General features: G+C 42.6%; 1 protein-coding gene across 1 annotated transcript in view; it reads left to right on the forward strand.

Moving 5' to 3' along the window:
- Gnai1 (G protein subunit alpha i1) overlaps positions 1-13,315 on the forward strand; it is a 77,657-nt gene that overhangs the window by 41,361 nt on the left and 22,981 nt on the right. Inside the window, exons 2-3 of the mRNA XM_052173112.1 lie at positions 5,865-5,907; positions 5,996-6,137. Coding sequence (XP_052029072.1) covers positions 5,865-5,907; positions 5,996-6,137 — 185 coding nt within the window. The remainder of the gene's footprint in view (positions 1-5,864; positions 5,908-5,995; positions 6,138-13,315) is intronic.

Genomic DNA, 13,315 nt, shown 5'->3' on the forward strand with positions numbered 1-13,315 from the left:
TATCATGTTTATTATATCTCTCTGTGTTTAAATTAGTCTAAAATATCTGTCATTGTATACTTTGCATTGTTTTTGTGGTGAGGATATTTAAGATGTGCTCCAACATATTTCAGATACATTCATAAGCACAAAAACACATACACACAAGCAAGCATGCATGTGTGCATGCACTGGAATGCATATCTTCATGCTTTCTTGATCTTTTTACCTATCTACAGTGAGATTCATGGAAGATCTTGACTGGGTACTGATGCTGTAGCAAGCATGTAGATAACCTCCTTTATATTCTTCATGGCTCTGATAATGTGTTACCTTTCTTTGACATGAATGCCTTTGTGAATAATTCTATATTAAGTGAAGAATGTGGCTTCTTTTGAGGTTTTATGTTTTCGTGTTTACAGTCATTATCAAATTATTCTTCCTTCCTAGATATCGGACACATGGTAAATGTAATTCCAATACATCTGGAGCTCTTAGAGCAAAATAGAAAAGATTATGGATTATCACTACTGTTGAGGAATTAAAATTAATAACAAGATCACCCAGCTCAGAAACACTCGTTACATTGTAGAGAAAGTATTTTCATAGTTGAATAACCAAGACAGCAGTAGCCGGATGTGCATATTGTGGGGGTTCTGCGAAGAGACTGGAGACAGAGTAAACTTACCTTGTAGCCTAGCAGAGGATGCACTTTTGAGTTGAACAGTAACGGGGTCCTCAGGGAGGACTGGACAACCCTTTCCTCACATGCGTGAATAGCAGTAGCCCTCTGTGTTTCCTCACCAGGCGACATCCAGTAGAGAAACAGTATCCATCCTTAGGACAGGGACAAATTAGGCAGCTGCCTTCCCATTGAAACTGTTGAGACTGGGAACACTGTGTCTTCTGATGTTCAGATTTCATATACAAACACAGGAGAGAGACAGAGAGGCAGAGAGTGAGTGTGTGTTTGTGTGTGTGTGTGTGTGTGAGAGAGAGAGAGAGAGAGAGAGAGAGAGAGAGAGAGAGAGAGAGAGAGAGAGAGAGAGAGAGATTCAAAGAGAGAAAAGTCCTTCTAATTACAGTTTTTCCAAAATAAATTCTCTCTGGGAGAGGAGGGAGTTTTCTCCCCTTGCCTTTAGGAGGAGCAGGCGCCCCTGATGCTCCTTTATCTCTGCCACTGGGCCCTCCTTTGTTTACTTTTATCTTAACAGTTCAAAGGTCTTTATCTCCATCCTTTCATCCTCTCATCTCTGAAACACAGCGTCTACAAGGCTGCCTAGTTGAGGTATATGCCATTTTAACTTAAAGTTTAGTTTACTTTTTATTCAAATTAAATGTTTAAACTTGTTAAATGTTATAAACAGGGATTTAGTAGCAGTGTCTGGCAGTCACTGGTGACCTGACAGGATCCCCATGGTAACAGCTTATCAGCATCCGGTGGCTCGAGGCCTAGACCTGCAGCAGAGAAATACGTGTTGGAAATGTGACCTTAAACAGAGGATTTGGACAAATGGCTTTCTTTTAAGGTGTTGGGTGGAGCGGGCCCTCCGTATGAAGCCTCCACTGTGGGAACTGTGCATGGTTCCCATCCCAGAGCCATGTAACATTAGGAGTGGCCGTGCACACCTGTAGTCCCAGTGCTTGGGAGGAGGCAGCTGAGGATCAGACTTTAAGATTATCCTTAGTTACAAAGAAGTCAGAGGCCAGCCTGGGGTATAGCTGTGTCTCTACTACCCCACCCTCTCCGTCCCTATCCCAAACCAACAACACAAAACAAAACAACTTGTCTAAAGTCAGGAGTGCTTTCTGTTTGGTTTTAGATTTTGCCAGGATTAAATGTAAAATTCTCATTTTGCCCTTTAACAAGGTCAGGGGCAAACACATACAAGGTCATCATTTCTCTGGTGATAAAACCCATTATTTTGTTTAAGGAATTGGGATCAAGCAGTTATTGGACCTGGGACTCCCTATTTTTAGGTTTTCCTATTCGCTGTTCTCAGTGTTCTTCCTGGGTTCCTTCTTCCCGGTGGGCGGGCATGCTGATGGGACCTGCTACTGCCGAGTGGTCGCTCTGTGTCCTGGGTTCCAGGATGCTTCTTTAGCATCTGCCTCTGCAGCCATTTTCTGCTAAGCTCCACTTCCCTTGGCAGCTGGGCTCTCAGAAATGCAGTGTACTGCCAGTATTTCCTCCTCACAGTGGGCCCAGGGGAGGGTTCCCCTCAACCCGCCCACATCCACTTCACAGACCCCCTGTGGCCCACACATGTCTGCCTGTATCCTCAGCCCTCTGGGAGTCACTGTTCCTTCCCGGTCTCCTCTCAAGTCTCACTTCAGTGTGTCAAGAGTCACCTTGAGCTTCTGGGCCTTGTGACCACAACACTTCCACACTTGAAACTTCTGACTTCTGTGTTCTAGGTGGGCATTTCATGTTCTCCTTCAAACTGCACTCGATAGAGCCAAGCAATTGATTTTTTCTTATCTCAGTCCAGATTTAAGTGACAAGTCCAAGCCACGCAGCGGTGGTGGAATGTAGCCCATTCCCCCAGTCTCTGTACAGGTTTTTGTTGTGGTGGTTCTTTGATTGTTATTAATACTGCTTCCTGCTGGCCTCTCAAACCTGATTGAAGGTTGCACCCAACAACCTTTAACCCCTTTCCTTGGTGCTGTAAGGAAACAATATCAGTATTTACGATGCTGAGACCTACAACTCAGGAGGGATCTGTAATTTTCTTTTTTTTTTCTCTTTTTCTTTTTTTTTGATGACTTGGGACTTTAATGTTCTTCATATAGTCAGTTGAAAACACTAACACATGAGCATCCAGAAAAGATCTCAGCAAAGATCTAGAATGTATAGTGTTGCCCCCGAGTTAAACTACAGAAACAGCCATGTGATCACAGTTTGGGGGGGTTGGGGATGGGGTGGGGGTGTAACTGAGTTTTGTTTAACAGCCTAACTGAAAAGCAGTGCATGGAAGTGAGAATTGCAGGCAGAAAAAGCTGGGTAGTGCTGGCACATGCCTTTGATCCTAGCACTAGAGAGACAGAGGCAGAGGCAGGGGGATCTCTGAGTTCAAGGTCAGACTGGTCTACAGAGCAAGTTCAAGGCCAACCAAAGCTATACAGAACCCCTGTTTCAAAAGAAAAAAAAATTGCTAAGCTTTGGAAGTTTTTTTTTTTTTTCAGGGTTTCTGCCTCTAGGTGTCTGCTGTGCAGAGACTAGTGATTATGTCTACTAGTCATAGTGGTAGATGGCATAATCACTAGTGAAAAGGGGAGGTACCAGTTGGTCAATGGCACCTCCACCTGTCAACCTACATAGATGACGAGATGTTTTTGGAACCAGGAGCCTTAGAATACTCCTTGCAAAGTAAACCAGGCATCCTGTGTTAACAATGATTTTTAAGAGAATAAAAAGTGGATTAGAATTTAAAGATAGATAATCTTAACATTGAAAAAGTTTTCCTCCACTGTAAGGTTTGAAAGTTCTAACGCATGTATGCCTCCTCACCTGAAAAAAGTCTCATTCCGTCCTCCTGACTCTTTTCTTTGTGGGGTTCTCAGACCGCTCAAGCTCCCATCACTTGAAACTTTTGAATTGTTTCACAGACAACACAGGCCAGGAAAGATACTCATCAAAGGTCTTTGTGACTGTGGAGTAACCCCCTGGTCTGAATCCTAGATTCTAGCGTCTTCTACCACAGCATGGCAGCTGCTCTCTCTGCTTGCAATATTCCAGAAGTGCAGGGGCCTTTAACAGACCGCCCTCTGAGGAGGGCTGTGCTCTTAGGGGGACCCTCCCCTGGGTTAGAGAAATGTGTGGGCCACAATGCCTGCCATTGTGCCTTCCACAGAGCCACACCACTGCTGTTGATAATAAATGATGGGTTGTTTATCTTGGAATTGATTTCTGTGGGCAGATGCCATGAAAGGCTGTCTGTAAAGAAAGAATACCCCTATTGTTTATCCAATGCCACTTTCCTACTTAATGTGAAGGCATCTTGTGAAATTTGCTTGAATATCAAACACCTAGTAAACCTTGGGCAGTTTTCTCCTGAGGTGTTTCAAATATGCCATTTAACTACAACTTGTGTTCAGATGCCCTGTGTGTGTGTGTGCGCGCGCGCGCGCGCGCGCGCGCGCGTGTGTGTGTGTGTGTGTGTGTTTTCTATTTCCATGTCTTCTTTTCTTCTTGCGGATGCCATGAGGGAAAGACAAAGGCAATGATGGCATTTAGCATCTGAGTTCTAAAATCGTAAATAAGTTCAACAGCTTTTCTTCCTTGTGTTTGGCCAACTGTGTTGATAGCTGTGGAGAGTTCCAGGAGAATCAGACACAGGAAAGGCACAAGTGTCAGTGTGTGCAACACTGGGAGGCCTGGCAGAGATGAGTTTGCTGTTTGGTGGTTGATAGAAAGTTTTGGATGGCAAGAGGAAGCAGAACAGTACTTTTGGGGAAGGGGCAAGGGATGTAGTGTTTGAAAGAAGGTGACCTGATCACACCTAGGGGTTCTTGCGACTTTGTTCTTCAGTGATGTGAACACACAGCACCCTGGGCGTACCCCTAGGAAAACAGGAGAAGGAGGCTCACAAAACACAGGTCCCAGGCTCTTTCTCAAATAGGAATAAACTTTGTCCAACTATGTGGTCATGTCAAAGAGAGCACAAAGGGGCGGAGCTGTCAGATTCTCTGGTTCTCTGGCCAGCTGTTCTCAACAGTCAGAAGTTTAGACAAGCTTGATTGTTCTCCTGTGCTGTGGAAGCAGCCCTCAGTAAATGGATTGAGAATGAAAGGGGCTGCCATTTTCTTAGGAGTATTAACAGATCAGTATGGCATAAAGCTAGGCTCCAGCTCATGAGGAAACCTTTTGTAGAGAGCAGACAGGGCACAGTTTGGAGGATGGTTCCTGGGTTTGGGGCTTTGGTGAAAGGAAGTTGGAAAAGCTCTGTCTGACACATTGTGGCAAGTCTCAGGATCAGCAAGTCCTGTAGGCATGGGGTACAGAGGCCTTGCTATTAACATTCACTCTACATTTTCTTCATGTAGAGCCTTTTAGATTCTTTTCTGGGTTTTAAACTTTTGTTTTATGAATATGAGTGTTTTGCCTGCATGTCTGTAAATGTGTCATGTATGTGCCTGATAGCCACAGAAGTCCAATATTACCCACAGAAATGCTGGGGTTAGAGCTGTGAGCTACCATGTCCAGCCAAAGAATGGATTTTTCAAAAATGTTTTAGAGACTGTGCAGTGACAGAAACAGTTTTTCATCTGAGTTTAATGAAATAATAGAAAAGTAGAGTTAAATGTGAGTGGGAATTCTTATGGTTGGTAACAAAGTCCATCCTACGTTTTATTGTTTTATTATGTTTTAAGATGTACAAAATATTGTTAGGAGACCCATAGGCGGTAATGTGGTCACTACTCTCATGAAAAAGTTAACATTCATCATTTCATGTAATCACACATTTTCTTAAGACAGTTAAAATCAACTCACTTAGCAAAATCCTGAATACAGGGCTGGGAGGGCATTGCTTAGTGCACATAAACCTTGAGTATGTGAGGCCCAGAGTTAGAGCCCCAGCACCACAAGAAAGAACGGGACGGAAGAGGTAGGGACCGAGACAAGGGAGGACGTTGGTTCTCACACCACTTCCTGCTGGTGGTGATGTGCATGCCGTACCTTAGGTCTGGGTAATCCCATGACAATCCTATGAAGCTGCTGCTCTGTGTCTTACTTTAATACAAGAGTTACTCACGTGGCATGGAATGTGGAGGATGCACACGCACATGCGTGAACATGCTAGACGTGAACCCATGTGTGCTTTGGGAGCTAGAGATACTTAAGTACTGATACTGAGTTAGAAAATCCGTATTTTCTTTTCTAGGTGCTGGTGAATCTGGAAAGAGTACAATTGTGAAGCAGATGAAGTAAGTAAATGGAAGATATTAAATATGTTTTTGTGGCCCTGAGTGACTTCTCTGAGGAAGTGTGGTTATTCTCCTTTGGCCTCTGTAGAATTATCCACGAAGCCGGCTACTCGGAAGAGGAGTGCAAGCAGTACAAGGCGGTGGTCTACAGCAACACCATTCAGTCCATCATTGCCATCATCAGAGCCATGGGGAGGCTGAAAATCGACTTCGGAGACTCCGCTCGGGCGGTAAGGCATTGAGTTTGTTGGCTTGGGTCTGACAACTAACTCCTGGGATGACGCTGTAGCTGTAGCTGTATAGCTGAGGCTAGAACGCTGTCCGGAATGCAAGAGGTCAAAAGGACAGAAGTGAGTCTGGAGCCTCGGAAGTATGTGAAGTAAGAGATACACAGACCTGCATTTTCTACCTCCCGCTGTCTTCCCTGCCCTCTCTGGGATCTTCAGAAATAGCTGAAGTCACTTCTATATAACACAGATATTAGAGTCTCAGTAGCATTTTGCCAGCCTTAAAAAACACGTGGGCAAACCCACTCAAATGAGGGCAACTTGTTTGTGGCTCACAGTGTGGAAGGTTTTAGACCATGGTTGGTAGATTCCATTGCAATGATCTTGAGGCAAGGCAAAAACATCATGGTGGGGAAGCGGGATAGAACCGTGGATTACCTCACAGTAGTCAGGCGGTAGAGAGAGACATGGGAAGTTGGCAAGAACAAGATATTCCCTTTAAAGATAAACAGTGACATGATTCCTCCAGCCAGGCCCCGTTCTAATTGCATGTTCATCTGAAACTCTGATTCAATTGAATTCCCTGGCAGTTTAATTCACTGGTGATGTTATATTTGCCCCATCCAGCCATGTGAATAGCCCACTAATTAGAGAATAAAAACTCAGCAGATGAACATTTGCAGCCATTTTATACTCAAACCATAAGGCGCAGAAACCTCCGTGCCCACAAGCTCATCTGCTGTTACCATAATAAAACGCCAGAGGTAATTAGCTTAAAAAGACAAAAGGTTTACTTTGGCTCACAAGTTTAGCTCTTTCAGTCTAGCACTCAGCCTGCTGAGGCAGGAGGATTGCTGCAATGGGGCTGACATAGACAGCCAGGCTAGGACTACACAGCAAGAAAATAGAGCAACAACAGCTCAGCACTGATGCGATCTCATTATTTGTTCTTGGGCCTAGACTAAAAGAGCGACTGAACCCCGAGTAATGAAAACAGTGTGAGTTTGCTTATCTTTGGGACAGGAAAATACCAGCTATTTAAAGACATGAATCAGAGTTTCAGAGCTAAGTGGGAGTCTGCAGAGAAGCCAGTGACTGGTTAAGGAGCTGGAAGGCAGGAAGCTGTGTGGTGGGACAGCAGCAGGCCTGGAGTGCAGCAGGCTTGGTGCTGGCTGAGGCTGTGCTGTGCTGGGCTCCCTCCTGCCACTCACAGCAAGCTGCCCGCAAGACATGGTCTTCTCCTTTCTCTCTATTTGATGCTTAATCCGTTTACTTAAGGATCTTTACTTGTTATTTTGTCCACACATCACTGAAAGGAAGCTCTGCCACTTCTGCACCAACAATATTATGATATATAAAAAAGTATGGTCCAGTTTCACTTGTGTGTGAAATCTGAAACCTGAAGTCTCAAAAAGAAAATAAACAGTTGTTAGCAGGGCACGGTGTAAAGTGGAGGGAGATAAAGGTGTGTAGTGTATTTTCAGAGATCTATGTATAGCAGGGTGGTCACTACTATTATAAAAACTTAATGGTCATCATTTCTGTAATTACTCACTTAGCAAGTTCCTGAATACAGGGCTGTGTGAGTATTGTTTGGTGCTAGAACATTTACTGGCCTTGAATATGTGGGGCCCAGAGCTTGACCCCCAAACTACAAAGTCTATAAAGCAGCATATATGTAAGAGGGAAGGTACAATGTTGAGATTGGTCAAGATCATTCTAAGTAATTAATTAATTTATTCATTCAACACTTTCAGAGTGCTTGTTAGATGAATAAATGATAAATGTATAAATTACACTGAATGAATAGTGGATGAGATGAAATATTCTAGATATAATCAAACCTTATTTCAGGGGGAAATTTAGAGGAATGTTATGAATTATTAAAAATTATTCTGAAACACCCTTGGAAGTAGCAGCACTGACTTCTTAATCTGTTTAAAAGAATGACGCGGTCTGAGATTAAGGACAGAAAGTGAACAGAAATTGTACATCATAGCAATTCCAATTATGGCCACCAAAAATCTGCAAAGTCCTTTGTGTACATCGGTTGTATCGGCTCAAGCCTGTAATCCCAGTGCTTGGGAGAACTGAGGCAGGAGGATCCTCATGAGTGAGGTCAGCAACTCACTAGGCTATGCAGTGACTCCAAGGTCAACCTGGGCTACAAAGTGAATCCTCATCTCAGAAAACCAAACCAAGCTCAGTAGCAACCCGCACTCCCAGTGTTGGGAATCTCCTGCAGTGACTGCAAAAAGAAATGCTTCAGAGCCGTTTAGAGCCTAGGTTTTGATGATTCAGGGACAGTGCAGGCAGTTTTATGAGAAACCATTTGATTTTCGTGCCTGTCTTGGAAAGAATTCTTTTTGAACCTTTCCTGTAAGATCTGTCTGCTTAGCCTTAGGAGTATGCTGATTAAGTGTGCTGCTTTGTGGTTAATAGCTCTCCTGAGTCTCTGGAATCAGTATGTGTCCACAGATGCACCCAACAGCTACCCTTTCTTGCTATCAGCTATTTCTGATGCCCTCAGCTTTCCCTGGTTACTGCTTCCTCTGGAGGGTTTGTTCTCCCATGATCTGTTCCCTTCTGTCTGTCTGTCTGTATGTATCAGGCTACCTTGCTTCCATGTAGAATTTAAACCACTGTAAGTCCCTTGGAATTACTCTGGAGGTTATAAAAATGAATTAAGGAGAGCCTGCACACGAGGAAGGCATATTTGAGCTGAGTATTGTAACCTAAGAGGTTTCTAGACAAAAATGAAGAAAAGCCACTGTACAGCCACGAACTAGCATATGCAAAGGCGCATTGAAAATTCCACTTTCACAAAAAGCAGTCCCTGTATTATGAGATGAGGAAAATGAGATATTTATTTCTGTGAAGGACCACACATTGGCTCTACAGGTGAACGCAGAGTGGATTATCTCTAGTACACAAGCCTTCATTGCTGTCTATTTTCTGAGGGTCACACCGACTTAGATAATACCAGTATTTCAGTTTTCAATAGATTATAAATGAGGACGATTATCAGTTTTGTCTTTTAGTTTTTCTCTGACATTTATAATAGTTTTTTCTGTTTATATTTTCCCTGTGGATTCATCTGGGTGCTCTCATTTTTGTTAAATTGCTTTGGGAACAGTTTTCTTTGAATATAAGAGAGTTTCACTCTTTGTGTGTTATTTCTTACCAAAGCTTTTTTTTTTTTTTTTTTTTGCATTAATTCAGAGATTTTTTTGTCTTGATCTTGATATAAAGACAATACTCCAAATTACTGTAATTAGTATTCTCTTGTTGAGTCAAGGTCTCAAGTATGGCATCAAACTCACTGTATAGCCAGGATGATTGTGAACTTGGTACTTGTGTGCTTGCATCTGTGCGCGTTCCTGTGCATCTGTGTATGGGGTTGGAAGGCTGAGGTTAGCATCCTCTTTTGTCTGCTTCAGTTGCTTTCTATCTTATTTTTCGGGAACGGGTTTCACACTGAATCTGGAGCTCAGTAATTCAGCTTGCTTGGCTAGGCATGAAGTTCCAGGAGTCTTCCCCAAACTGCAAAATGCACATAGAAAGGTACATTGCCGTGAGCGGCTCCTGTGGGTAAGAGGGACCAGAACCAGACTCCCATGTTTGCGTACTGGCACATAACAACTGACACATCTCCTCAAGTTTTCTCTGTTATTATTTTCTGTAATACTGTGGATTTTTCTAATCTATTTATCCACCTATTAGTGGGCGTTTTTTATTAAATAGGACCTAAATATGCCATAATTTGTCTCTTGCCTTATCACCACTTGCTAAGTAACCAGTCCATTTCCAATGACTTGAAAATACTACTTTTTACGTTCAATAGGGTGTGCTTAGAGATAACTTTCCCCACACTGATGTACTTGTGTTTTCCCAGACCAATGCCCAGATAGGTGATTCAGTGTCTCTAATCATGTTTGATGATATGGTATAGAAAAGAAGAAGAAAAGAACGTCTACTTCATAGGATTTTTAAAAGATAAAATTAGTAGTGATTATTTATAACATCCCTTGGCCATAATAGATGCTCGATAAACTTTGTTGATTTTGTTATCAATAATTGCACTATTATTGTTGACAGAATCACAGTGTGTTAGTTTATATTGCTTCACAGATGAATTGGTACTTAGTAGGTTTAGATTAACTTGCCTTGTTCTTTTTACCAAATATCAAGACTAGTAAGCACTTTTGTTTTTCAGAATTACTAAACCAACACTAAAAAGCCTGCTTGTTTTTGTTGCAATTATGTCCTTTTTAATTAAAAATAATTAAAATACAGTTACATCATTTCCCTGTTCCCTATCCCCTTCCTCTCCTGGGATTCTGGCCTTCTTTTTAACCATTGTTATTACATATACACACAAATGAATATTTACATAAATGCAACATACTGAGTCATTCAGTGTTGCTCACATGTATGTGTTCTGGAGCTGGTCAGTTAGTCAGGCATGTTGAGGACGTACAGCCATAGCGTACATTGTCCATTTTAATTGAGGAGAAAAATTATTTTCAAGATTGGCATATTACAATCTAATTTATGGCCACTGTCTCTTTAAAGCTTTCTCAGAGTGAGGTCGGTCCATCTGTGAATACTACAGTCTTGGTAATTCAGATTTTCCTGTGGTAGGAAGCATTGTGTAGGACTATTAGCACACGGTAGGCTCTGGTGTCACATTGTGACAGCGGGCTGACCTGCAGAGCATGCTCAGAAAGAGAACAGCCAGAAATGTAGCAATTGGCTTGAAAATTATGATCTCTATGTCACCGAGCTTTATTTTTCTAGTAGCATTGGCTGTGAAACCATTTGGCTGCACTTCCAAACTCAAGACTGATCTTTGACTCTCTGGAAGCTGCCTGAGATACCCTGTACAGCGAGGAGCCCCAGAGCCCCAGGTCCACCCACGCACATTCCCAGCCAGCCTTCCACTGCCCCTAGGAGATGGTCACTTTTCTCTTTGAGCACTTGGTTGCTGTTCTCCTCTGCTTGTCAGACGTTCTATCTCTATCTGCGCGATTTGCAAGATTGCTCTTGCGGAATACTTAGCAATTCACGTTGGCAGCGATCTGAGTGTGCATTTTCTTCTTCTTTCCTGAGGTAGCCAGAGTTAAGGGGACTTTCTGGTCTGTGACTAGTGAGTCTCAGCTTAGTAGAATCATGGTTTTCCAGACCGTTCCTGACGATGTTTTTATTATGTTTATAGCCTGTGCTTGCTTACACCCTGGAGTCTTTTCGTTTTGATTTTCTGTTTGCCGGTTTGTATGTTCACACACACTAGATTTTTTCCTAGTAGTAGTCTTCTTATATTTTGTTTAATATCCTTCACCTTATTGGGTATTTTTCATTATTAAAATTCCCTATGCTGCTGTTGTTTTCATTATGTTTAAATTTTGAACATGTTCAGTCAACAAAAGATTTAACAAATATTTATGCTACTTTAAAGTTCTGCAGGGCAGTGGATTTCAGTACTTGAATCTTTGTTTGTTCTTTAGTGCCTCTGAAATATTCTGCCAGATGAACTTATTAATAAGCCATATTTGTACTTCTCTGTTTATAATTTATTACCCACCAGTATTTTTGGAATCACCACATCCTTTCATGCTGATTTATCTTACCACTCCGCTCATATAAGTTTATGTTGGTATTTTTATCTTCTTGGCTGGTATTAAATTCAGACTGTTCTACATAGTGTCAGTTTTTAATAGCTAGTAATTTTTGCTATTTCCAAATATCATTTCTTCAAAATGTCCCCAGGCATTTTCCCCTGCTGTGCCCTCTAGAAGAGCATCTGAGGCATTTACAGTAGTATCCCACTTCATGTTAGAGGAGAGAGGTGAGGAGGCAGGGCTCATATTGTTGCCCTCCTGAGAAGTGGCTGTGCACATAGAATGACCCTGAAGTTTGCAGAGTTGTGTGGGTCTCAAGCACAGACTACTTCATTGCCTCAGGTCACGTTTCACTATCACGTATTTCTGTGTCTCTCTGGACTTCTGATTGCCCACATGAAAAACTTAAACATCAGCACTTTTATTAATTTAGTACATATATTATTATAAACATATATAAAGTTACATTTTTGGTGATGCACTTACCAGTAATTCATTAATACTATGAAGCTTATGATTCTTGATGAATTCACTGAAATTTCCTACAACCTCAAACTGAGTTAAAATTAGCTTAGACTTTTTTGTTGTTGTTGTTTCTAGGCTTTACTCTTTTAAATAATATTATGGGGAAAGAAACATGACTATTTCCTTGCCTCAAGTCATTTTTACTTTTAATTACAGATAAAATGTATTACAGTTTCTTGCTTGCTTGCTTGCTTATGTATGCATGCATGTATGTATACATGTATGTATGTATGTATGTATGTATTCTTATTCACTTTATATCCTGCTCACTGCCCCCCTCCTGATCTCCCCTCCCACAATCCTTCCCCCCTCCCCCTCCCCTTCTCTTCACAGTAGGTGGGGGCCCCCCTAGGTTTACCCCTCCACCCTGGCACTTCAAGTCTCCATAAGGCTAGGGGCTTCCCTTCTCACTGAGGACAGAGAAGGCAGCCCAGCTAGAAGAACATATCCCATGCACAGGCCACTCACTGTTCTTGGGAGAGCCCCTGTTAAGGTTGTTCAGGACCCACATGAAGACCAAGCTGCACATCTGTTACGCATGTGCTGGGAGGCCTAGGTCCAGCCTGGGTATGCTCTTTGGTTGGTGGTTCAGTCTCTCAGAGCCCCAAGGATCCATGTTCGTTGACTCTGTTGGTCTTCCTGTGGCATTCCTAGTCCCTTAGGGGCTACAATCCTTTCTCCTACTCTTCCATAAGAGTCCCCAAGCTCCAACCAGTGTTTGGTTGTGGGTCGCTTCATCCATCTGAGTCAGCTGCACGAGTGGAGCCTCTCAGGCCAGCCATGCTAGACTCCTGTCTGCAAGCATAACAGAGTTTCATAACAGTGCTAATGGATGGGTCTTAAGTTGTGCAGTTATTTGTTGGCCGTTCCCTCAGTCTCTGCTCTATCACCAATCTCTGCATTTCTTGTAGACAGGATAAGTTTTGGGTCAAACGTTTTTTGTGAGTGTGTTGGTGTCCTATCACTCCACCAGGGTTCCTCCCCAGCCTTCAGAGGCTGTGAGTCATAGCTAAGGACACCGCTTTGATTCTTGGG

This window comes from Apodemus sylvaticus, chromosome 2, assembly GCF_947179515.1.
Source record: "Apodemus sylvaticus chromosome 2, mApoSyl1.1, whole genome shotgun sequence".
Classification (NCBI taxonomy): domain Eukaryota; kingdom Metazoa; phylum Chordata; class Mammalia; order Rodentia; family Muridae; genus Apodemus; species Apodemus sylvaticus.